This window comes from Cydia splendana, chromosome 4 (assembly GCF_910591565.1).
Source record: "Cydia splendana chromosome 4, ilCydSple1.2, whole genome shotgun sequence".
Classification (NCBI taxonomy): domain Eukaryota; kingdom Metazoa; phylum Arthropoda; class Insecta; order Lepidoptera; family Tortricidae; genus Cydia; species Cydia splendana.
This window is the reverse complement of record NC_085963.1, coordinates 6,348,205-6,374,611: the sequence shown is the minus strand read 5'-3', so window position 1 is coordinate 6,374,611 and position 26,407 is coordinate 6,348,205. Positions and strand designations below refer to the sequence as shown.

The 26,407-nt window shown below is 36.0% G+C and overlaps 1 protein-coding gene across 2 annotated transcripts in view; it reads left to right on the top strand.

The window, feature by feature from the left end:
• LOC134789746 (cell adhesion molecule Dscam2) overlaps positions 1-26,407 on the top strand; it is a 214,145-nt gene that overhangs the window by 109,348 nt on the left and 78,390 nt on the right. For both annotated transcript variants that reach the window (XR_010144110.1, XM_063760374.1), the window contains exons 5-7: positions 17,084-17,242; positions 18,062-18,211; positions 18,843-18,963. Coding sequence is in view for 1 of the 2 variants with exons in the window: in XM_063760374.1 (XP_063616444.1) it covers positions 17,084-17,242; positions 18,062-18,211; positions 18,843-18,963 (430 nt within the window). In the remaining variant the exon portion in view is untranslated. The remainder of the gene's footprint in view (positions 1-17,083; positions 17,243-18,061; positions 18,212-18,842; positions 18,964-26,407) is intronic.

Here is a 26,407-nt window from a genome sequence, read left to right as displayed (position 1 = left end):
GTATACAACAACTGTTGTTGTAAATATTACTTGTAAGTAAGTAATATTTACTAGGCAACTTTTGAAATATTGCATTAATCCAATTTACATTTTTTGATAGAATTGAATAGGTATATTATAAATAAACGGAATATGGTCACCACCATATTATTCTTTCATTATTATCACACGATATTTTTCTGCCAATATTAAGTAGGTATTAATATAATCAAGGAGGCGGCCCTGGATAGAGTCAAATGGAGAGTGCTACACCGACAAGAGTCTAACTCTTAAAATTGCGACGATTAATATAATGACGCTTGACACAATCCCATTTACACGCACCAAACCCTGCGGGGAATTATTGTTTGTAAGACAATCAAACAAACTACTCTAACAAACACGAATCATTAAAGAATACGGGTTAAAAATAAAAGCTTTTTGCAGTATAACACTTTAAACTCTCGCGTTTTGTACACATATTTAATTACACAAACGGGTCTACCGCGATATAATTTCATTGTTTTTACCTTTAATTCCGACGTTTCAGCTGAGTTGCACCAGCTGTGGTCACGGAAAGACTGACGTCCCAACAAATGTCAACGGAGATATTAATAAAACACCACTAAACTACCCGAAATTACCCTTTTTGCAGTACTCTATATACAGTATGTGTCTGACCATGGAGCTTTAATTCCAGGGCTTGATTTTACTCGCTAAACTGAGCTACTTTTTCTGTGGGACCAACCCTAAAATCGAGGAAATTTTTTTGGCTTTTCCATAGAAAACGTCGACATCTGATCAGCCAAAATGTATGAAAAAGTAAAAAAAAAATCGGGATTTCGGGGTTGGTGCCATAATAAAAGTAGCTCAGTTTAGCGAGTAGAATCGAGCCCTGGATTTAAAGCCCGATGGTCAGTAACACCCAGTATAACAGGTTTTTTTCAATGGTCACTGCGTTTCCAATTATTTATTTTTATATTCGGTTTCGGATCTGGCGCAATATTCCTGTCGCTTCTACAAATAAAACTGAATCATTGATTCGCTAGGCTTTCTCTTTGATTACAGAATAAACGTGTAAATAGAAATCGGCCCGTAGTTTATTTCTACGTAAGCTTTTACAGGTTGCGAAATAAATGAAAATAAATAGTTTAGAAAATAAAATATTAAACAGTGTTCAAATAAAACATCTCTTAAATAAGGTGCATGGGGACAATTTCGATTGCGAGGTAATTTCAAGTAATCGAAATATCTTTCAAAATATGTTATGTTAAAAATCCAAAATATGAATTATTGAATTCACATTTCAACGTAAAAGTTATAACGAAAACAAAGCTTTTGTATTTTAAAAGTTCTGCTTTCGCAAATACTATTTTCACGTTTCCAAATTGTTATCTGCAGAGGAAAATATCCGCGGAGCCCGCCACTCGCAGATATGCCCGGGAAATCTCCTTCGCGTCATTTTATTTCCGTATTTTCGAAGTAGGTAGTTTAAAAATAAATTGTCCTGCCTAGGGATTCTATGAATAGAAAATGTTCAAAAAAACATGAAAAATTTAATTGGAGTCACAAATTAATCATTTAAGTATTAATATATGATACATATCGTACCTTGTCAGAGTGACAATCAATATGAAAGTCGTTAGACCTCATACTATTGTCACTGTGACAAGGTATAAAATGGGTCATAAATTAAAACTTTCGACTGTACTACATGCTACAATAAATAGGTGCAACGTAAGGTTTACTCGTCGCATCATATGAAGGCTGCACTCTCTTTTCGTCAATTTAACACCCGCCTGGAGTAAAAGGCACGACCAAATTGCATCGTCTGTGCTGCATTTGCAGACTCCTACGTTCACGAAGGATATAGTACTATTTATAGTTCTGTAGAGTAACTACCTTCTAGTTGAACTTCGTTAACTATTGAGTTTCCAAACGTCCCGCTTGGCGCTCTGTTCAAAATCCCATACAAAAAAAAAACATAACGCAAACGCGAACGCATCACGTCACGCTAGGGAATGAAATTTACACTAGGGTTCTGGTGCAAATGTAAATTAAGTTTGCCTTTGCATACCACTGATTTAAACATCAAGCTTTGTGTAAAGGAGAATACATGTCATATTCACCCACTCTAGTATACTAGTAGTTATGTCTGAGACCGATTTATCGTGTTTCACGATCGCTGCACTCTCGTCATCCCGGCTCCCTGAGCTAATTGGAATAGATTAAAGAGCGGGGAGGGGGTACACTTCTCGAGGACATAAATAGTGCACTGTCGCCTGAAGCGTACTACGGCAGTCCTCATTATACGGGGATTCTAGGCGACCCCTTCAGGCAAGAACAGGATATAAATAATTTAAATGCAGAGTAATAAAATGATGCAAAAATAACTCTCAAACTCAAAGTAGGTATTTTAATGTAAAAATGTATGAACCTATCCTGACATGTGCAGGGAGTATTTCGTGAGTAACATTAAACATAATTAATAATTACTAGAATAATTAAATTTGACGACCGGTCTGGCCTAGTGGGTAGTGACCCTGCCTATGAAGCCGATGGTCCCGGGTTCGAATCCTGGTAAGGGCATTTATTTGTATGATGATACAGATATTTGTTCCTGAGTCATGGTTGTTTTCTATGTATTTAAGTATTTATATATTATATATATCGTTGCCTGAGTACCCACAACACAAGCTTTCTTGAGCTTACCGTGGGGCTTAGTCAATTTGTGTGAAAATGTCCTTAATATTTATTTATTTATTTATAATTATATTTTTATGTAGTTCAAAATTCTAAGTAGGTTCTTATGCAAAGAAGCTCACGCAGGGCCTATAATGGTTTTAATTTAGTGATTATTGCTACAAATGAGCGTCATTAGACTTTTCAACGAATGCTGCAGAATTATAAAGGATTAAACTTAATAATTACCTACATAATACATAGAATAAAACAATAGTTAAGCATTTTAACCTTTAATATGTTTTTTACTGCTAATGAATTTTAACAACAATCTAGATAGAATAATAGCCTGTCCACTCGTATTGTCTAGAACATAAGGGTCATTTTTCATCCTCTGCCCTTGAACGCAATACTGTAATCAGAGGAGGAATCATTAATCAACTGCTATCTCTTTCAGTATAAAAACTAAAGGGCATCCAGTATGAAAGGGGAAAGATTACGATTTTTATGGCCTTAAAAGAGGGGATAAACTGGAGCTACGCAATTTTTACCTTGCTTTTACACAACAATGCAATAATATTTTGTTTTTTATGTTTAGATAAAGTTGCTTCGAAAGTATGTTTTAGAAGAAGTCGATTAATTTATATGAAAACCATAGATGCCCTTTTTTAATTCGATCACTCTGCAATACAATAAAGTTAAAGTTGGAGAGAAAATCAAAATCGCTTTGTAAATGCATGTTGAAATGATGTTCTGATTGTACCAAAAAAAGCATTTTATTTAAAAAAATGTGAAATAAAACATGCAGGTACTTACTTATACAGCTCCTTACAATGTATTTCGTTATAAAGATAAGATTGGAGATATAATATGCTATTGCCGATATGACAAAATAAAATAACAGTGGTCAAGTGTGAGTCGATCATAGCACCAAAATTTAGTTTGTAAAAAATGTGCGTGTTTCTTTTGGTGCATGAGTGCGACTTGCATTTGCCCGATTTTTTTAAAGGTAATAAAAAAAATAAACAATAATACCTATTTAAGAGTGAAACTGGGAAGAGAACCAAACTCTACTCACATAACCAAATTATTGAGCCGAATTAATTCGATGCCCTGCAATTGGATTACCCCATTTGCATTATTAATAGAATATAAAATCAATAATTAACTTTATGTAGCTAGTAATGGACCAGTATTGAATTACAACTATCATCGGCAAAGTGAGCGATTAATAAAACAGCAACATTCGCGTGTCGCACAGCTCGTAAGTACCTATTCTATTCAAAAAGATAATATCGTTTGCGCTACGCTGCGCTAAATATGGAAAAAATATTCAAAACTAGCTTTTGCCCGCGACTTCATCTGCGTGGAATTAGAGACAGCAGCTAAAGTAGGTATAGCGCCTGGATAATGCTAATAGCAATCATTCAATTCGCGCATTGCTTACTTCAATTATTAGGCAATGCATTAACTCTTTCAATTCCATCCCCCTTTGCACTCTCTTCAGGGATGATTTCCGTCATAAAAACTATCTTATGTCCTTCCCCGGGACTCAAACTATCTCTATACCAAATTTCAACTAAATCGGTTCAGCGGCTTAAGCGTGAAGAGGTAACAGGCAGACAGACACACTTTCGCCTGTATTTATATATATTATTATAGTATGGATCTACAAATAAATATGTCTGAATTGTTTTACTAAACATTACCTTGCTTTTTTATAACCCATTTTTTATAGATAGCAATAACTTAAAGTTCTTTTTAGTTTTTAACTAGCTAAGTTTAATTAAACATAGAAATAGAGAATATTACGCAAAACTCTGCGTAGAGGGTGTCACTAGCTCAATCACATGGCCTACCGTGAAACGACAATCACAAGTTCGGTTTCTGCCTCTCTATCACTCTTGCCTATTCGATAGATAGAGAGGCAGATAACGAAATTTCGATTTACGCGTTTCGCGGTAGGCCACCTGTAAACAAACCGCCTTGATGCATCAATGTCATAGTGAAAACTTGTCAAAAAACAGTTTAAGGCCTAGTATATATAAGTTACTCTATGGTTTAGTATTTGCACTAGTGCTGCACTCTGGCGGCAGAACATTGCAGTAATACTCCATATTCGAACAAGTCTCTCTAAAGGGGCCCACTGATTACCAGTCCGCCGGACGATATCGGCCGGTCAGTTGTTCGGAGCTGTCAAATTTTTGTTCTAACTGACAGGCCGATATCGTCCGGCGGCCTGTTAGTCAATGGTCGGCTTAATTTCCGTCACACATTGGCAGATTTTTCCGCCAGACACATTTGCCGGATGGATTTGATGGGTGACCATCAACAGATGTGAATCTGTACGAATATGCCTAGTTTCCTCAATGTCCTCAATGGCGTGCAAATCGTGCAATAGGAGAGGCCTATGTCCAGCAGTGGACGAGAGTAGGCTGATGATGATGATGATCCCTAGTTTATGCGTAGGGTGTTTTGTGAATTATTCTGACTGGCTGTTAATTTAATAGGCTTATTGATTTACAGTGTCCAGTATTGATTAAGTAAACACTGCCTATGGATTCAATTACATTAGAGTACATAATCTACGTCATAATCTACATATTTGTATTATTGTAATCATTGTTTATTTAGTTAGGGACTTACTATTTATTAAACTGAAAACACCTGACACAAACAGACACAAACACAAGCCAGAGACAACTGGAGCTGTATTTGATAAATCTTCGTGCATCGCATTCCCACTATATAATAAACACCAGCAATAACTTTTTTTATCTATAGAAATGTAGAAATAAAAAACCGGATAAGTGCGAGTCGGACACGCCCACCGAGGGTTCCGTACTTTTTAGTATTTGTTGTTATAGCGGCAACAGAAATACATCATCTGTGAAAATTTCAACTGTCTAATAGCTATCACGGTTCATGAGATACAGCCTGGTGACAGACAGACAGACAGAGGGACAGTGGGGTCTTAGTAATAGGGTCCCGTTATTACCCTTTGGGTACGAAACCCTAAAAATATTTTTTTACTGACTTTTAATTCGAAAACGGAATAGATCGTAGAATCCGTCGAAGCTAACTTTGTGTCACGTGACAAAGAGTGGAAGTTAACCTTTTCGCCGCCACGTCAATGAAGTACCTAATAAAACTGTCATGTCAAAAATTGCAGGTAATCAACCCGTATACCATATCAAGTCGTGGCGTATGGGGCACGAAATGTACTGAGTGTGGGCCCGATTCGGATTTTGAAATAGACATCTATTAGACATATTTTAGACATCACCAAGATACGATAACGATATGTTTAAGATCTAACCTGTCAAATTTGACATTTGCGCGATTCTGGAGATACTGTTGTACGATTTCCACAGGATATGACTTAGAGATCCAATTCACATCTAATAGATATCTTACTCTATCTAACGTAAAAGTGACATTGGTTGCCCGAATTGCGCGGCAAAAGAGAACTAGTTGATATCTAAACTATAACGTATCTAGAATGGACGTGTCGTCTCTTGTGAATATCTTGAAGTTCGAATACGGCAGTATATATCAAGTCAATGGCGGCGAAAAGTTCAATGGCGACACCTCCACACTCATTACAAACTCTGTGCAAATATCGAATTCTTAGGACCTTTACTTCTTACAAGTGCTTTAAAAACTACCCAAGGATTTTTACTGTTCAGGCCCCGTAGACAACATGCTAATAGGGAATATTAGGCAAAGCTCTGCGTAGGTGGCACCACTAGCCCATACAGTAAACAAACCTCATCTGACATCATCAATGACACATCATGCGTCACTAGGTCAATCACATGGCCTACCGTGAAACACGACAATCGAAAGTTCGCGGTTTCTGCCTCTCTATCACTCTTGCTTATTCGATCGACAGAGAGGCAGATAAAGAAATTTCGTTTTTCGCGTTTCGCGGTAGGCCACCTGTAAACAAACCTCCTTGGTGCATCAATGTCATAGTGAAAACTTGTCAAAAAACTGTTTAAGGCCTACTATGTATAAGTGTATGCTTTGCTAAACAAATTAGTGCTGCACTCTGGCGGCAGAACATTGTAGTAATACTCCCTATTGCCAACGCTCCGTAGCGAACGAAACGCAACTGTCACTGTCACACTAATATGGAAGAGTGATAGAGAGACACAAAGCGATTCGATAGCGGCGCAAGTGATTGTTACCTTGGCTAGGCCGTCTGATCGCGTGTATTGTTTTCCACGTTTCCCTAGGGAAAGGTAGCTATTACCCGGATAAAAGGTGTTTCGTGTCCTTTTCCGTGATAAAATCTATACCCATGTCTATCGGTATTGGTCGCATTCGCATGGTATTCAATCAACTCAACCCAACAAAGAAAGTCACTTCCATACTTTTTTGACCGCTCACACCGCTCCTTTACACTCGACACTAACAAATATTTAACAAATAAATTATCTTGTGATGGTGTCAAACGAATGCAAACACAAAAAAGTAAATTAGGTACTAAAATTTTATTTGTTTACATTGCTATTTTTGTCTAACAAAATACACTATTTATACTATTATAAGATTTTGGAATATCAATATAAAATTGTGAGTGGCAAGCAACGCCAATTACACGGGGATGAAGAACATTGAAAGTATAGACTTATTAAAAAATAAAAGAATGTCAGTCCACTTTATACTGTAAACCGAAAGTATATAATCCACTTTGACGGACAAGGTATAATATCCCTAAGTACTTACACCAAATTACATTCAGTAAACTTAATGTCACTGCCCGATTTGAATTTTAAGATACGTCAATTAATAGGTCTAGAAACGATATGGATTAGATGTCTTAGTGTCAAAAATGACGTTTTTGTTTGAAGAAACGTCACATTTGATACTGACATATCTAATCCATATCGTGACTGAAGTATCTAAAAGTTCGAATCAGGCCGTCAGTGTTTTAATTTAAAACTGATGTTAAATATAAACTTATTTTGCTGGATTTGTTGTTTACGTTCATTATTGGTGCCACATCCATTGTAGGGGTGTTTACCATAGTAGTTTCCTATAATACCTACCTAAGAGCAATTGTTTTAACTACAGGAATGCCAATGTTATGTGGTCTATTGTATACTCGTTGCCATAGTTAAATGCCTCTCTAGCACGATGCGAAAACTGGAATTCATACCACGTAAAATTCATTTCAAAGTAATGAATACCTGAATGACCCTTGTTTGATCACGGTTTTCACGGTATGGGAGTGGGGAGTTTGTTTGACTACATTAATTTGATGAGCTGACATTAAGTTTATTAAATATCGTTTGTTTAAGTACTAGGTATGAGAAATATTATACCTTGTCCGTCAAAGTGGATTAATTTCCTTTATATATTTTTTTAATACCTACATCTGTAATATTTCAAAGCCAATTATTTAGTCGAGATTATATAGTGTGAAAGTATTTTATGAGGATTATTTAACTGAAATGAACATGTGAACCTGCCAAGTTCTATATAATAACTACCATCTTAGTTGTCTGCCTTTACTAAAAAAACCGGCCAAGTGCGAGTCGGACTCGCACACGAAGGGTTGGGTTCCGTACCATTATCTATAAAAACGGTCACCCATCCAAGTACTGACCCCGCCCGACGTTGCTTAACTTCGGTCAAAAATCACGTTTGTTGTATGGGAGCCCCACTTAAATCTTTATTTTATTCTGTTTTTAGTATTTGTTGTTATAGCGGCAACAGAAATACATCATATGTGAAAATTTCAGCTGTCTAGCTATCATAGATCACGAGATACAGCCTGGTAACAGACGGACGGACGGACAGCGGAGTCTTAGTAATAGGGTCCCGTTTTACCCTTTGGGTACGGAACCCTAAAAAACATGTACATTAAAATGTTTAATTAAAAAAATACAAGTCGTAACGGCGACTAAATATACCCACAATTTTTGCAGATTTTGCTTCTTTAACCCATCCTGAAAAATAATTTCAAAGCCTAAAAACCGGCCAAGTGCAAGTCGGACACGCCCACCGAGGGTTCCGTACCCAAAGGGTAAAACGGGACCCTATTACTAAGACTCCGCTGTCCGTCCGTCCGTCCGTCTGTCACCAGGCTGTATCTCACGAACCGTGATAGCTAGACAGTTGAAATTTTCACAGATGATGTATTTCTGTTGCCGCTATAACCACAAATACTAAAAAGTACGGAACCCTCGGTGGGCGAGTCCGACTCGCACTTGTCCGGTTTTTTAGTATTTGTTGTTATAGCGGCAACAGAAATACATTATCGGTGAAAATGTCAACTGTCTACCTGTCACGGTTCATATTAAGATACAGCCTGGTGACAGACAGACAGACAGACGGACAGGGGAGTCTTAGTAATAGGGTCCCGTTTTTACCCTTTAGGTACGGGTCACTGAACTCCCTAGATGTTACAGCCTTTAAAGCCGGTAAGGTAGTAAAGTATACTTATTTTCTTTCCCGTGGATGTCAATATCGGAAGCACCGCCATCTTGTCTCCCAGGAGCATCCGGCGATAACTAGCCGCCCGAGGCGCCGAAGCCGGGAACTTTGTTATGCTAAATAAAATCTGATTAGCTTACCTATACGTGTATATAGATGTATAAAATTGTATATGGTAGATATGGCTTGAGTTGTAAGTTTATAAAAAAAAGGTTAATAAAGGAACATCTAGCTGAGCGGGTTTTTCGAACATGAATTTTTTTAACGTTGGCACAGACTCGATCGACACACAACACTCAAAAACCACAAAAAAAAAGATATTGATGTCTAGTTTAGCCAGTCTTCACCGAAACCACGGAGATAATGACGTTCTCGAAACGTCGGTGGTTATATTAAAACTTAAGTAATTATACGCGACTAAGTCCTGTTATCGTAAATAATAATGAGTTAAAATCGTGAATGTTTAAATCGGGGTCTTTTGTGAAAAATTGTCCTACGTTCAGTTTTAAAAAAATTACTAGGTAAGCAAATAACCTTTTCCTTTCTGCTACTTTGTTTTAAATTATTTGAGGAAAACCACATTCAGAAAGTAGGAATATAGGAAATTTAATATCTATATTACATTTAAAGAAACGACAGTTTCGTTCATAAGTAGAAGTATTCTCCGGTCGTTAATTCTGCTTGTGTAACATAGAGATTCACGTACAGGTAATGTTCACACATTTATTTAGGAACTAGAACAATGTAATTTCTTTCTACGATTACGGACTCGGATTACGGACGGAAAGACTATAATTTTAGCAGTCTTGATAAGTAGATTTGCATCCTTTTACTTGTGATTGGAATCGTAGATCAGCAGCATTGTCAATATATTAAATTTCTATGAGCCAGACCACAAAACCTAATTTTTTTGAAAAGGAGAACGTTTTATAAAATCGTCGTCGTGTTTACAGAGTATTAACTTTATATATTTATAATATGTACAAGCTTTGCTCTCGGGTAACAATAAAATATTCTAAAACAATACATACCTTTGTAACAACAAAAAAGTTATTGTTTGCCTACCGCGAGAGCTTATAGTGAAAGCCGAGCAAGCGATAGACCCCAAAATTGAAGGCTTTCATGGCTCAAGGCCAAAACAATTTATTTTTACCTCGCTAGTGCGAAGAACCTACTAAAGATACCAGATAAATACCAATTCGAGAACCAGTTAGCGCAGAACATTCAGATTTTTTATTATAAATATTTATGTAATCCAGATATACTTAGATAGTAATAATTAATAGACAACAAACACACAGAACATAACAGAAAATAATACCTACAAGCAAGAAAATAAAACAGAAGCAAAATTAGACAGAACTTATAGCAATTTATCTTAGGGCGATCAATCCAAATGGGTCAGTATGGAGAAGTCAGAAACTATGAGAGATAGCGAAATCTGTTCTCATCAGATAAATGATTCATAATTTTGACCGATTCATATTAATGACACCATTTTGCAAATTATTTAAATTGTGGGCATTTCAGTCTAATGTTTACACAAGATTTCATAGCAAACTTTGGTCCTTATACTTTCAGGATCAATTATACAAACAAATATTTACTACACGCGATTACATAAAGAATATTGACCAGGTTCTATTCCCGGTTATGTATGAGAGTTAAAAAAAAAGTTTGAATGCCATTATTATTAAATCTAAAATCGACGCCATGGTTCCTAAGAACAGATTTCGCTATCTCTCATAGTTTCTGACTTCTATTTGGATTGATCGTCCTGTATAATGTGTTCAAGAAATTTGGACGGTTTTTTTAAACCCAAACATTTTTAAGCCGTGCTTCTTATTCTTTAGGCATTACATTAAAATCGTATAAGTGACAGAAACGTCAGAATCTGTCAATATCCTAAACAATATGATACGATAATGAGGTCCCGTGTACCTACCTGTGACTTGGGTATTTTTTGTAAGTTCACAATTACACTTTATTAATGGAAAACACCCGACTTTTGCAAGCGTAAGTAATACCGGCCCGATTCGAACTTTAAGACGAAACGGGAGCTGAGCTAAAAGTTAATTTTGAGATTTCAAGCTGAATATACCCGTCGCTCTGACGGGGCGTGAGAGACTGTATTTGTGTGTGTAATGCACGCACACAGATGCGTACGCTTGCACCCGCGCGCGCCTCATTGCCGACAATTTGCAATGTTATTTTTCGTGCGTTACTGCCACGAGGCGTTCACTTATTACTTACTGTGTTGCGATTGAATTTTTTGACCCGGCTTACGTTTACGGAACTCGATAATCTTTCTACTACTGTGACTTGGCTTTGTTTACTTGACTTTGCTGATCAGCTTATTGTTTTGGACTCCGTGAGTTGTGGTTACCTATTGGACCGCACGCAATTCATCTACCTTTATTCAAGTAATTAAGCGTAATAAGCCGAAACCTTTATAAGAGTGTAATTCATAAGAAGTACATAAGATATAATTTATGTACTGGTTTGCTGTTAGCTTTTAATTGTATCACTTTACATATATGTTACTCAAATAACTAACACGGTTACACTGTTGTAAGAACATTATTTTTCAGGTAGGCCTTATTATACCTACTATAGGCCTTATTACCTCCTAGTACCTTAGTAGTAGTAGTACTACTACGGAAATTGATTCAAAGACTCAAGACTGACTTAAGTGGCAGTAGGGTGTAGGGTTTTTTCTAGGCTTAATGAGTTCGCTGAAGCTTATTTTTTATACTTAGCGCACAGAACCACTAGTTTAACAGTATCAGCTCTAACCACATGTCACCATTTTGTCCTTTACGTAACAAACGCAGGGGCCCAGAATATCCGATGTACCTATCAAATCAAGGTTCTGTACCAAATAAGGCCCGGTTATTATAGTTCGTTATTTTTTAGCATTAGAAAGAAGGTAAACAATCATGACGTGTCTTTTTATTAATAATTATTGAAAAACGCTTTCAAAAATTAGTTTATATTACTTATGAAAGCAAAAGAATATAAAAAAGTATATGATTAATACATACATACATACAATCACGCCTATTTCCCGGAGGGGTAGGCAGAGACCACGGATTTCCACTTGCTACGATCCTGACATACCACTTTCGCTTCCTTCACATTCATAACATTCCTCATACACGCTCGCCGGTTTAGGGTGCTCTTGCTCATTAATATGATTTATAATTCTAACATATTTGCTATGACTTATTTTTCAATGGTAATTTTTAATAAGACATGTCAAAATCTGTTACCTTAATGCAAAAAAAAACGAACTTTAAGCGTGCTAACTTTCAAAATTTCATTTTTTATAAGATAGTATAAGTAGATGGGCAAAAATTTTGCGTCCATGTCCACCAGTGAGTAAGTGATTGAGATACCTAAACATTTAACTTTATAATGTAAAATGATATAATTTACTAACCTACTCGTTTAATTTCAGGTAGGTTGAATAAGGAACCAAGTAACCATGGGGAGGAGCAGTATTTACTAACATTTTCTTTTTGGGTCTTCAGAGTGTATCGTTTCCTTTTTTTTGCACATATTACACTTAAATATATATTCTCTGTGTAAACCCTTACGTCTTTCAATGACAAAGGCAAGATCAGCAAATGTACAATTTGTATGATCGTGCCTGATATTTGAGATCACAGAAAATAAATATTTTAAATCCACTATTCTGCGACCTTCTAAAATTTTGTTTTATCATGATTCATGATCAAAAAGCTCGGATTCAATAGTCATATCAAACGTCGATTATGCAGTTGATGATGAGCTTGCATTTTCTACCATTGGTGCTGCAAATGCATCAACCGGTGGCGATAAACTTTGCCCTCTTGTAAAACAAATTACTATTGTGATTGTGTCCAGCAAAAGGCCAAAATTCGGTTTACTTTCCTGTTTAAAATATTACTAATTTATTCATATTTCAGATTAGGTACATAGGTAACTGTCTGAATGTTACAATGCCAGCTGGCAAATTCTATCACATTTGTTTGTTTGGTAGTCATGGTAACATTCACTTACATTGATATCCTTATTAAGATCTGTATCTTATTATCCAGACCTTAAAATATTGCCACCGTTGCCCTTTAAAAAAATACTGTTTAAATAATTGGCTACTCAAACAATGCTTCTATAGTATAAATAATGACTACACAAAAATGGGTAGTATTGTATATAATGCACGAAATAAGGCCCGATTCTTAAGCGGGTTTAAATTTTGAGGCCATGTCCGCTAATACTATAGACAAAATATCAAGTTTAATAAACACAAAAAAAAAAACATTGATGGGCCTTATTTTATAATTTAGGCCTTACTTTGTAATTTAAAGTAGAGTTAGGCCAAGAAAAATCTATAGCGATTTTGATAGAACACGCAGTGCAAGTATTATTTCAAACGTCGCTTCTATGAAATTATGACATATAAATAACACTTGCACTGCGTGTGCTATCAAAATTGCTGTAGACTTTTCTTGGTCTGACTCTAAAATATTCTTTATTACACCACAAACATAAAAACAAATTTAAAAAAAACCGGCGAAGTGCAAGTCGGACTCGCACACGAAGGGTTCCGTACCATTATTTATAAAAACGGTCACCCATCCAAGTACTGACCCCGCCCGACGTTGCTTAACTTCGGTCAAAAATCACGTTTGTTGTATGGGAGGCCCCACTAAAATTTTTATTTTATCCTGATTTTAGTATTTGTTGTTATAGCGGCAACAGAAATAAATCATCTGTGAAAATTTCAACTGTCTAGCTATCACGGTTCGTGAGATACAGCCTGGTGACAGACGGACGGACGGACAGCGGAATCTTAGTAATAGGGTCCCGTGTTTTACCCTTTGGGTACGGAACCCTAAAACCGATTTACAATGTAGATAAAGGTAGCAACAGGCGGTCTTATCGCTGTTAGTTCTTATTCTTCGTTTGTTTAGCATTAGAGTGAAGGTGACGTGTCTTTTTTAAGCATGCAATCGTATAATTATTTAGCTTTTTTTGTAATAGTTATGTACTTAGTGGTTAATATTAGTATTTACTATTTTTTTTTTTCAATAATGCTTAAAAACGAAGTATAGACATGACAACCAAATATTAACGCCATTGTAGGGCAGGATATACAGAACATGAATCATTAGTACTGTCACGCTCCGTGATTGTTGAGCCATTTAGGGTTCTAGCTAAATTGGACATTCCATAGAGCACGAGTAAGTATGGAACAACCAATTCAGCTAGGACCCTAAATTGCTCGACAATTACGAAGCGTGCCTGTAGGTACCTAAAAATTTTGTTAACCCATTTTAACCATGCAATAAAATATTTTTGATTTTGATTTCTAATTTGAAATATTAGAATCAAAAAGTTCATAATAGATTGTATATCATAACTACAAAAATGTGTTCCCTACTCTCAACCCAAAACCCCTTGTATCTTAGGATCTAGATATTTTCACACAAGAAGGTTTATCGATAACTTCTTACATCACTAGATTATCGACATTAAATGTCGACTATTGCCCATCACTTTTCTGGCTGTGTACGTATTTAGAAACTTGACTCCGCCCCTAAAATTAGCGCGATAGGGACAACTGCAGCTGAGGCGAAAAATCCTGCGTAAAAATGACAAAAATCGAGGTTTCGTAGTCCTCTTTTTCCTCCCCCAAAACTTAACCAATCGTAACCAAATTTGGAAATCTAAATGATTATGAAATTATCTGTGTCGGACCGTTTTGCTTTTTTGGCTAATTGATATCAGTTTTAAATACCACGCCGCTCATTGCGGCATAGTCTATTAGGCCATTTTGGCCGTTTTTGAAGGGCTCTAGCGCCTTAAAAAACAAAAATATCAAAAAAAGCAAAACGGTCCGACACAGATATTGACAATATTAATCTGTGTTGAAAAAATCATTGCTCTAGCTTCAAAAACCACGGAGGAAAACGAGGACTACGTTTGTATGGAGGAATGACCACTCCTGTTGGCTCTTAAGATACGTCAGTTAATAGATCTAGAAACTATATGGATTAGATATGAATCGTTTTTGTTTGAAGAAACGTCACATTTGACACTGACACATCTAATCCATATCGTTACTAGGTCTATTAATTAACGTATCTTAAAGTTCGAATCGGGCAGTATGTCTACCATTGCACGTCAGAATACCGGGCTCTGTCCCGATTTAAGAGTACCGGGTGTGTAATGTTTTTAATAACAACTATTTTCGAATTATCATTTTGCATAATTCGAATTGCATAATTTTGAAATGCAGAAATGATTACATACCTATGAGGTTGCTCGGATTTCAGAGTGGACAATCTTGTACTCGTACAGAATAAATTACTACTCCTCTCGTGTTAGTCTTTCTTATTGTCTTGTGTGGTACTTGTCGGGAACACTAACGCGAGAGTAGTAGTAATTTTCAGTATTTCAATGTATTCTGTACAATAATCATACATAAGTTTTAGGCATGTCATTAAATTTTGGAGAGACTTAAGTAACAATAAAGTAACAATTTCATTCTACAGATGCGATAAATCCCGCTTTAAGAAAGGGCGATGTAATTAGAATATTGATATGTACCTATGTTTATTCATTTTTAATACCCTCAGTTTTAAAGAGTACATGAGCTTATTTATATATGTATGAGGTAATCCTTCATTTGTCTTGTCTCAGTCATAAGAGTCAATAGACTAAGAATATTAAGAATGTGTTTTATATAGGTATATATATGTATATTGTGTATATGTGTGTGTTAATCAACTGAAACGCTGCAAATTTTACGGCTGTTATACGACTCATTTTTAATTGTTCGAATGAACGTCAGGGGACTCGTAAAGGTGACTTTTGTTAAATTTTGCAGAAGAAAATTAACGAAATCGTTGGAAATACTGACATCTAGGGTTTTTAATTGTGAAAACTTATTTACAGGACGAAAACAGGCGGTATATTTGACATCATAACCAATTACTGCCAATACAATACAAATTATATGTAATGCACACCTTTAAAAGAGAAAACAGACATACATTAAATATAAAAGCAGGCAAAAATGATTACCACCCGTCATATTTCGGCTACCTTAACTGAAGTGATTCCAATAGATTTAAACATCGGTTTGATGTCAGGTGCACGTTCGAATTGACTTGTAAGATATTATATTGGAGAAAATTCATATTATACGTATGTTTATATTTAGAACCAATATTTGAAGTGAAATGATTCTAGTAAATCACTTCCATTAAAAAAATTATAACTATTACTTTCCCTTTTCATAAGTTCCACAAATAGAATCCATTATGCTGTAAAATAAGGCAGATTTTATTAACGAAAAGAATAGTAAGAGTTTTAGGATTGGGCCGCCCATTTGATATGGGGTCAAACCTAAAATAACATCGAGTAGGTACCTATTTTATGTTTCGCTCATATAATTCCACTCGCGGTTCATGTTTTAGTAATGGAATATCAATTGACGTTTAACACTTAACAGTACCAGACCAGCCGGCCTAGCCAAGGTTACAATCGCTATCGCTTCGAAAACGAAAAGCATCATGTCTCTTTATCACTCTTCCATATTAGTGTGACAGTGACAGTTGCGTTTCAATCGCTACGAAGCGTAAGCGATTGGCGTCTTGGCTATTACGCGGCCTGTACGGTTTATATTAGCTATATTTTGAATGTACTTATTTAAGTCTATTATTGTTGATGAGTAACTGAATTAACGTGTATAATATACACATTGGACTTAAGGGGTTTCCTCTAAACCTGTTAATGAATAAATCAAAAACTAAAGTATGAAATACTATTAGATATTTTTTATGACAGGTAAACTTGTTGGCTTGCATCGCGATCATAGAATGTCTGCACCTCGCTAGATTGCAGAACACTAGAGCACAGTTATGGTTTCTATTGTAATATATAATGTACCTATGGGTTTTATATTATAAGTTTTCTTTCACAGTGGTCTGGCAAGAGTGGCAAGCACGCGTGACTGCCACGCCCGCAGAGGTGGGAGGCCCGGCGCTACTAACTTGCACCGCGTCGGCCTCCTTGAGGGAACATGCAAGTGTCGCGGCCTGGTACAGAGATGACATCGTGCTGCCTGCCTCTGAGCATCTCTGTAAGTATACACAACTATATTGTGTCATTATGACAACAGCGGAGATGGATATAGCTCATGTTAGCATAAATAGACCAGTCAAATGTTTCCGTTGTTCGATATTTCCGCTGGGTGTTTAAATATAAGCGCGTAATTTGCCTCGCATCAAACATGTAATTACCAAATTATCAGTAAATAATTTTGGTTAATTAACTGCGGCGAAACTTAATATCAAATATCAATGTGGTAAGCTTTTACACTATTAATATGAATTAAAACGTGTCCATTAAGTGGCTGATAGGACCCAATTTATATTTATAATTTAACTGTTTGTTTTCTGTCTAGTATACCATACGATACGAATTAAATTAATTAATTAAATTGAGCTTATTTTAACACCACTAAAAAAATCAATTTCAAATCGTAAATTATTTAAATTATTTATTTAATTATTTGCTTATAATGGTTTTTAAATTGTGTATTGCTTGACATTTGTATAATTAAATCAATTGTTATTTTCCTACTTGACGATCATAATATAAATTCGTATAGATTAGTGCAAAATAATTTATATTGTAATTTAATATTATGAAATAAATAAATCTAATCTAATCATTGGGTGCCGAGTAATATACAACGTGCCCACGAAAGGTCAAATCGTGTTTGCAATTATTTATGAGAATAACACACTTAGGGCTCACTTAGAAGATGCGAGAACTCGCATGCGAGTTTCATTACATTGCGCGGATTTTGATCGGTCGGTTGAATTGGACGTAACCAACAGTCCGCAATGTAACTAAAATCGCATGCCGCCGTCTAAATCAGCCCTTATTGTCACAGCTGGCTCGACGCTTCTAGTGGACGAAGGTTGGAAGCTGGTGGTCCGCTCAGTGCGAGCTGAAGATGCGCGCGCGCAGTTCTCGTGCTCGGTGCTGGACTCGCTCACCGGCGAGAGGCGCCGGAGCGCGCCCGTCAGCATCGATGTTGCGCGTGAGTAAAAGAGAACAGCTAACATTATTGAATTAGTCGTTATTAATTAAGAAAAGCTGGAAAATAGTGCAGTCAGCATTGATTTCTTGCGTGAATATAATACCGTAAATGGGGTGAGTTGGGACAAATCCGAAGTTCAAACATCAATAAAAGTTTATATTTATATGTGGCACGTTGATTTATAAGTATACTTGAAAAGTGTTCCGGTTTAGTTTTTCAATGATAATCTGTCGTTTCATTTCATAGATTCACCGATAAACACAAAATAGTAGGAAATCCCAGCTCACCCCGTAGTCGGGGTTAGGGGGGATAGGAATTGAGTGAGATGGGACAATTGCTACAACACAATACAACACAATATTAGAATAGCTTTTCTCAAGAGAATAAAGTATTTACGTAACAGTGTGATAACTCTGGTTTAAAAATACCATCTCACCCCCCTACCATCCTTCCTCACCCCATTCATAACCCAATCTGCCCTCGTAATCCCTACTCACCCTATTTTACGGTAGCATCTTTGCTACCAAATTGTATTCAACCCCCACCAAGGTCAGTATCTCAGTAAAGAGGCGTGTAGCATATTTTCCAAGTAAAAGTATTAAACAAAACACTAACGTTCTAACTTTTCCAGCGTCTACCGGCGCTGCAGCTCCGCGCGCAGTCTACCACGGCCAGTGGGAGACGAGCGTGCGACGCGGCGGCGACGTGGTCCTGCCGTGTCTGGTCCACGCCAACCCACCAGCGACCATCACGTGAGTCTCTCGTATGATTACTGCTATCGAAATAAATACGGATATTAGCGCTTCATTGCGCTATTTAAATAAAACCAAAGATTAAAATTTAAGTACCATCCAAAGTTAAGAACAACGGAAGAGTACTTTACTAACACTCAATATTACGGACTTGATTGGATTCGAAAGATAAGGCATTAACAAGTTTTAAAAAAGAAAACGGGTTGTATTTTGATGACATTTTTGATTGTGCTGCTCTTTTCTGACAGTACCATTGGTTACATCGACACATGGTCCAATTCGACAAGCATAAACCGACGTATCTTATGGCTGTCACATGGATGTTTGTTTCACTAGCGAATCATTCACAACATTTTAGAGAATTTTTAAAGATATTTTTTTCCTTTGCCAATATTTGTATAATTATATTCTGCCACACCAATAATCTTTATAGTAGGTATTTGCCTCAGTGAACCATTTTAATATTGCGTAAAACTTAAGTAAATTATTTTTATGTTACTATGAGGATAATCCTTTCCCTTTATTTTCAACAAAGAAATTTTCTAAATATTGATTTTGTCTAAAATATTTAGGATGTAGTATATAACGTCTATGTATATGTAGGTATCTAAGTACTTATGTTTCGTACCAATGGTATTATCCTGCCTTCGGAGTAATTCACGATTAGGCAGTTAGTTACTCAGTGAGCATAGTAATTTTCTTTTTCTATAAACTGCGGCAAGTTTTAGGTCAAACGATACCCGTGGGCAACATTCAGCAAATCGTAATGAAGTGTCCTTAATGGGTGCGCCTTTGAACTCGTTACATCAGCATTTACCAAACTATGGGAGAAGCGAATATTGAGTGAGCCCTGAAACTAGGTACTAGGAAATCTGAGGGTTACCAATAATATGCCCCCTTTATAAGACAGTCAAGAGGTGGGTCCCGAAGTTGGCAGTTTTTGTTAGGTGGGTCGGACCCTGTCAACTTTGGGAACCACTGCGTTACATAGATATCGCCGCTAAACTAACTATGCGTTTGATTTTACTTATCATTTTCTCATGCTCTGTAAGTGGGTCATTGTTGTTCTAAAGCGTGCAGAGAGCATTGTACCTTCTAAGTACGTTTTATCTTTTTTTTACGATAAGCAATTAAAATTTTGGATTTTTTAAGTGGATTTTACAAGCTTTTTATTGCAATGTACCAATATAACTATGTTTGTACGGATCAAATATTGCAAGTTAAATTTGACCCACTTCCCGGTTTTCGATGAAGATGAAAATTTGCATACATGTGTAAGTCGGGTGACAATGCAATATTTTGGTGCCATCGAGCTGATCTGATGATGGAGACAGGAGGTGGCCATAGGAACTCTGTGATAAAACAACGCAACCTAACTGGGTTTGGGGTTTTTAGAATTATCTCGATGAGTATTAGTTGCCTGTGGAAAGAAAAGTAGAGTCAGCGACAAAAGCTTGTACCAAAAATGAAATTTAAAACCAAAAACTTATTTAAATATGTATTTGTACAATTTCCATTTAATAAATAGCTTTAAAAATGATAGTCTCTAGAGACAATTAGTACTTAACAGAATTATTGGCTAGACTAGCTAGTACTAAATCATGGCAACGAATAACAAGAAAAAGTTATATAAAGTCAAATATCTATCTACATACATAAACTGCTGTGGCTTTTGAAGGGAATGAAACCTACCTAACAATAATCTAGAAAAAATACTTCATACTTATCATATGAAATATATTAACAAGGGTCACTCACGTTTTCAAGTCGAAAATTGCCCGACATGTTTCGCTCCATAACGATGAGAGACTCACCAGCATGCGAATGCGGGGCTCCAGTACAGACTATACACCACATTATACATAATTGCCCGATACGGAAATTTGTCGGAGAGGCCCTAGACCTTCATTCGCCTAATGCACACGCTGCCCAATGGGTGAAGAATTTAGATATCGTATTGTAAATATTGTAATAATTGATAATTAGCGACTCTGTAAATGCCATACGAATAAATAAATAAACGATGAGCTTTTGGAGGGGCAGACGTCAATGGACCGAGCGACGCACCGACGCGGAAAACGTTAGTGGCCCGTTTTAATATATTTAATATGTCTGGGTCTTATGGAAGTTTTCTTATTAAAATCCTTGGGTAAGTACTTATCAGTTTATGGCAATAAATCTCCAATTTTAATTTAAACTACGACCGTCTTACAAGCCAAGAAGTCACAGTTTTTGAAGCTATAACTCAGCACTTTAGAAGTTATAACACAGTAACTTCAGAACTTGCGTTACAACCGTTAAACAACAGATACAACTCGAATACACCGCATTAAGTTAAAGCAGTACGTCGAATGAGCCAGCTTAAGCATTGCAAATATTTATTGCACTTGTTATGATAGCTTAATGGTGAAAATAAGTTGCTTGGCTCTGCGGAAATGTTTGTCTGGTTTAAAAAGTTGTTAAAAGGAATGACAGGAACGGCTGCGGTTTATTTTGCTGAGTTTGCATACTTTCTTATTGTTTCTCAAATTTTCTTTGAATGGAATAAGTATGTACATATATTATGTAGTTTTTACGTATGTATAGAATGTACTGTAAATAAAACTGTGTATTATTCACAACGACGGGACTAAATCGCGTACTAAAATTAAGTTTTAAATTTACCTCCAGCGTTTCGAGGACTTAACTTAATTTTACGCCATTAAGTCCCGTCGTTGTGAATAATAACGAATAATACTGTGTGTCAGTAATCTTGCTACTTAATTTCAAATTGACATAAGAACGAAGGCATTTTCTTCTAGGTTTTGTTATACGGTAAAGTTTTATTAGTAAAGTCTTAATATAAATTTGAGTTATGTACCTATGTTTCAAGATTAAGTAGGTAGCAGCATACGAAACAGCAGCGTACGTGACAAATAACTAAAGATTTAAGAGACAAAAAAGCTAATGATCCTGAAATGGTCCGGCTTGCTGACCTTACAAAAACGACGATACACGCGACAGCTAACGAGCGGACTTCGTTACGGCCGTTCCGAGGGCTGTACAAGTTTTTATTTGACCCGGAATATTATTGCCAACGTTTACCGAGCACCAGTGATTCGAAAACTTGGGCTAACCAGTATAAGTGCGCTCTCCAATCACACGGCTGTTACGGACCTCGAGGCCACTTTACACTCGTACACAGAGAACTCAACTCTTTTGTGATCGCACATTCAATAGAAATACAGATTGGGTGTGAGGGTGATCCTTGCGAATTTACAGGGTGAAAGTAAGAGCATTTGACAACTGTATTAAGGTGTTTAAATGACATTTTCACCACACCAACTGATACAGGCTCTCTTGACTTGCATTTACATACGGATAATGTGAGGCAATGCAAATTTTGAGTTGTTTTTTATGTTGGTTGGGAGATTTGACTTTTAAATGATGATTTTGGATAGCAAATATTTAATAAACATTTATTTTGAATTCATTTGCTTTGATTTTGTTTGATATTTTACAGTTACTATTTTTCTTGTGATGGTGTGGTGAAAAATTTTGTGTTTAACTCGGTGGAAAAATTTGTTTAACCCTCGTGCCTTGAAACCCTCGCTCAAGATTCCATTTTTCGAACCACTCGCTACGCTCGTGGTTGAATTTTGGAATCTTTTGCTTGCTCGGATATGAATATTAGCACGAGAGGTTAAACAACAACTTTGCCCCCTTGTAAAACAAATAACTATTCTTTTTTTAATGAGTTTATGCTTATCTGTAAGTTTTCATTAAAACTGGAGATCCTTAGAAATTTACTAGGCCAAAATAAGAGCAATTGACAACCGTACTTAAGAGTGTTTTAATTAGGAGACATTTTAATAAGTTTGTGTTTGTTACTTCTATCCTCATCCATTTAAAATTAATTGCATGACCCACATTGTCATGTCGACATAATTGAATGAATTTTAAATTTTATTGATTATTTTTATTTTATGAAAGATATTTAATTTTCATGTTTGTAGATTACATTCTTTTTTGTCCTCGATTATTATTAGATAGACATGACTATGAGGACATTGAGGACACCAAATAATACAATAAGCAAAGTTGTGTGATGGGGTTCCAGGAATATTTTACCATCATCAAGATTTAATCACAGAAATCATCACCATCTATAGTAGCAGCTGCGATTTTATTGACTGTTTATATATGTAGGTAAGAACATAATTTTAGCACCCTACATACTCTACGAAGATTGAGTCTGATTCCGTTCAATTTTATCATATTTTTATATCCTGGGTCAAAGATTGTAACTAGGTTTTATTTCAACAACCCGAATATTCAAAACATTTTCTCCATATCTATGTACATACCCACATAGGTAAGTAAAACCGCCATAAAACACAAATACCGTTTTTATTATCCACCTTACATACGGGCGAGACCCGGTATTATCTTAGTACAGAAGAGTCACAATTAACAGCACGATCTTAAACATTTAGACAGATAAACATAAAATGTAGGTATAACTTCATTTAACCTGAAACGTAAAAAAACTTTATTTTTTTATTTAAATGGCCATATGCAAGCTCGAAAAGCTTTTCACAGGGTTAACGGTGTGACGTCCCGTATATAGTTGCAAGTATCCATAGGTTACGGCAAATGCTAACCATCAGACGAGCTGCCCATTCGTTTGCCATCAACATAGTATTGAGTAAACTTTAGCTCTGGGAAAACGACGACTTTTTCTACAAATTTAAAGAGTGCAAAAAAAAACTTTTAAGTATGTTCCTATTTCAGTGTTTTAAAATTTGCTACACTACGAATCGACTGCTGGTCTAGTGGTATTTAGTTTTAAAGTAGGACAAGCAAACTGGATAAACATACTGTATTTATTTTATATCTACTCTTATACCTTTTCCACTAAACCCTCGTACATTAGAGTCACCTCATCGTAAACGCGCGTAATAAAACGTAAAGCGAACGTACACGTTATGTTGCCGTTAAGGATTTAACGTTGTTAGCTGCTAATGCCACGCAAGTTAATAAACCTACACGTTAAAGTAAAACTCACAAACAAACAAAAACATGGGCCTCTAGTACAGTCATCAGCAATAGTATCTTACACAACTAGGGCCGCAAAAATATATGACGCGCTCTTATTGCGCTCCAAATAAGAACGTGTCACATATTTCTGCGGCCCTAGTTGTGTAAGATACTATTGCTGATGACTGTACAATAAAAATACTTAAGACGTAACAAAAAATATGTTTAGTATAGCAAGAAATAACTGGAGTTACTCAAAGAAAGGAGACAACTGTCTAAATGTTTGCTCCTGTTTCAGGCTCCAATGCTCGTAGTGTCAAACTCAAAAGCAAACATATGTAGCTTCATCATATTTATTTTGATCCTGATAGTAATTAAATCTAAGATTTGACTATGATGGAAGCCTGACCGATAACCAGACATAGACCGAAAATCTAGGCTCATTTTTATTTCAATTCAGTCATTTTGCCCGTCTTTACTAGGTTGTTGGAATACTCTGTATAGGTATCTTAATTTTTCTAACAGTTTGCCTGTTGCTGTGAAATATCGATTACGTCTTCAATATCTTATAATTTAATGTATTTTAGAATATCTCTCTGCTGCTATTTGTTGTTTCCTCTGCATTTACCTCCTAATTATGTTTACACAGTTGTAAACAAGGTACTGTAAGCTATGTTATGACTCATAACATAACTTATGAGCAATAAAATGAGTAAAATCTATATTGAAATTACATGCAATTTTCCTTAATTAGCTTAGGCAGTGGTATTAAAAACGAACCCTCTGCGAATTTCTCAGTAGTGATTCTAAGTTACGATTCGTTAGTTAGATTAACTTAGTGAGGATTATACTGGTAGTTGCCTGCAGGAATAGTCGACGAACCGTAAATAAGATATTTCTTGGTAACCTGCCATTTAGTACTTTAGCACATAAATGGATACATTTAATTAGAGATTTTTATATTAAATCACTTAAAATACGTAGATTTCAAGTCAAACAAATGGACGATTTATCGTTGATCTATAGGGCTCATTCGACATTATTGAAAAACACTTTGGGGACTTGAATGCCTACCTAAATAAAATTCTAGGACGGTTTTGAATTTATTGAATCTTTCAAAAAAGGTTCAGTGTTTGTTAATCGCTATTATTTACATAATATTTTTACTTAAATAAAGACAATATGTATATTACATACAGAATAGATAAAAAACCGTTATGATATTGTATTACTGTAAGGTTATAAATCGGCATAAATACAAAACTGGCAACTTATAACCTATGCTAAAATGTATTACTCATACAAGCGTTTTAAATTACGTTTACTATTAATTACAGCAAGTGCTTGATGTACTTACGCTGGATCAGCGTTTACTTAATCATAGCGTAATATCATTATTATTAAACTCCGTCTCTTAGCTAGAAGGCAAGTCATGCCGTGAAGTATCATCAATCTAATGAGGATAAACGTGCAAATCTTAAAACAGATTAAGGTGACATGTAATAAGATATATGCGAATCCTAAGATACATAAATTACAAACAACAGACTTTTTTGGGTTCCTGACTGTCAGATCCATTTATAATCTATGGGATTTTAACCTCATTATTGTGACATGAAGTTTCTAATGTCTCGTTTTTAGTGTTCCGTGCAAAACTTTGTTCGCGAAAGACTTTGGCGGCATTCGAAATTTTACACATACGTAATTGCCTGACCGACCCTAACATAATAACGAGCAACATATTCATATAATTGAAAATATAAAACTTTAATGTAATTTAATGTATGCAGCGTTCAATTCATGGTGAAGCTTAACGTATCTTATATTGCGCTAGTGATAAAGAGATAATATAAGGGAACAGTCACCCTTCTCATCAAGCGACTAAAGCCTGTAGGCGAAAAAAGTTATGTATTCTAACATGGTTAAAGCGCGACCTTCTCGGTATCACGTCAACAGCCCCCTCGTACATCGTCACTCATCCCCCACGCAAAAACAAGAGAAAAGCGTGGAACAAACGACGCGGTCCGCGCTGTCAACATGACAAGAGGACGGCCATGTTTTTTATCCGCCGTGACGTCACGGGATGAGAATTAAGCCGCTTCATGCAAATAAAGCTTGAATGGGTAATGAATGTATATTTTTGCAATTTAGCCTCACCTCTGATATATTTTTGAGTGCTGTTTGAATATTTAAAATGCCCCAGATATTACGTTGCTTATAAAATATGTGACATGATTTTCGTAATCCTCTACGTATGACATGCGAAGTTATTAGATTTTGTTATATTTTTATCTTATCTTTGCCTGTTTAATATAAGCAGTTGAGTCGTGACTGCACAAACAACAAGATTCAATTAAGATAGGTTTCATATTTCGTCAAACCTGGTCGTCTGGAGAGTGTGAGCAAAATGCATCGTTTCCTCTCG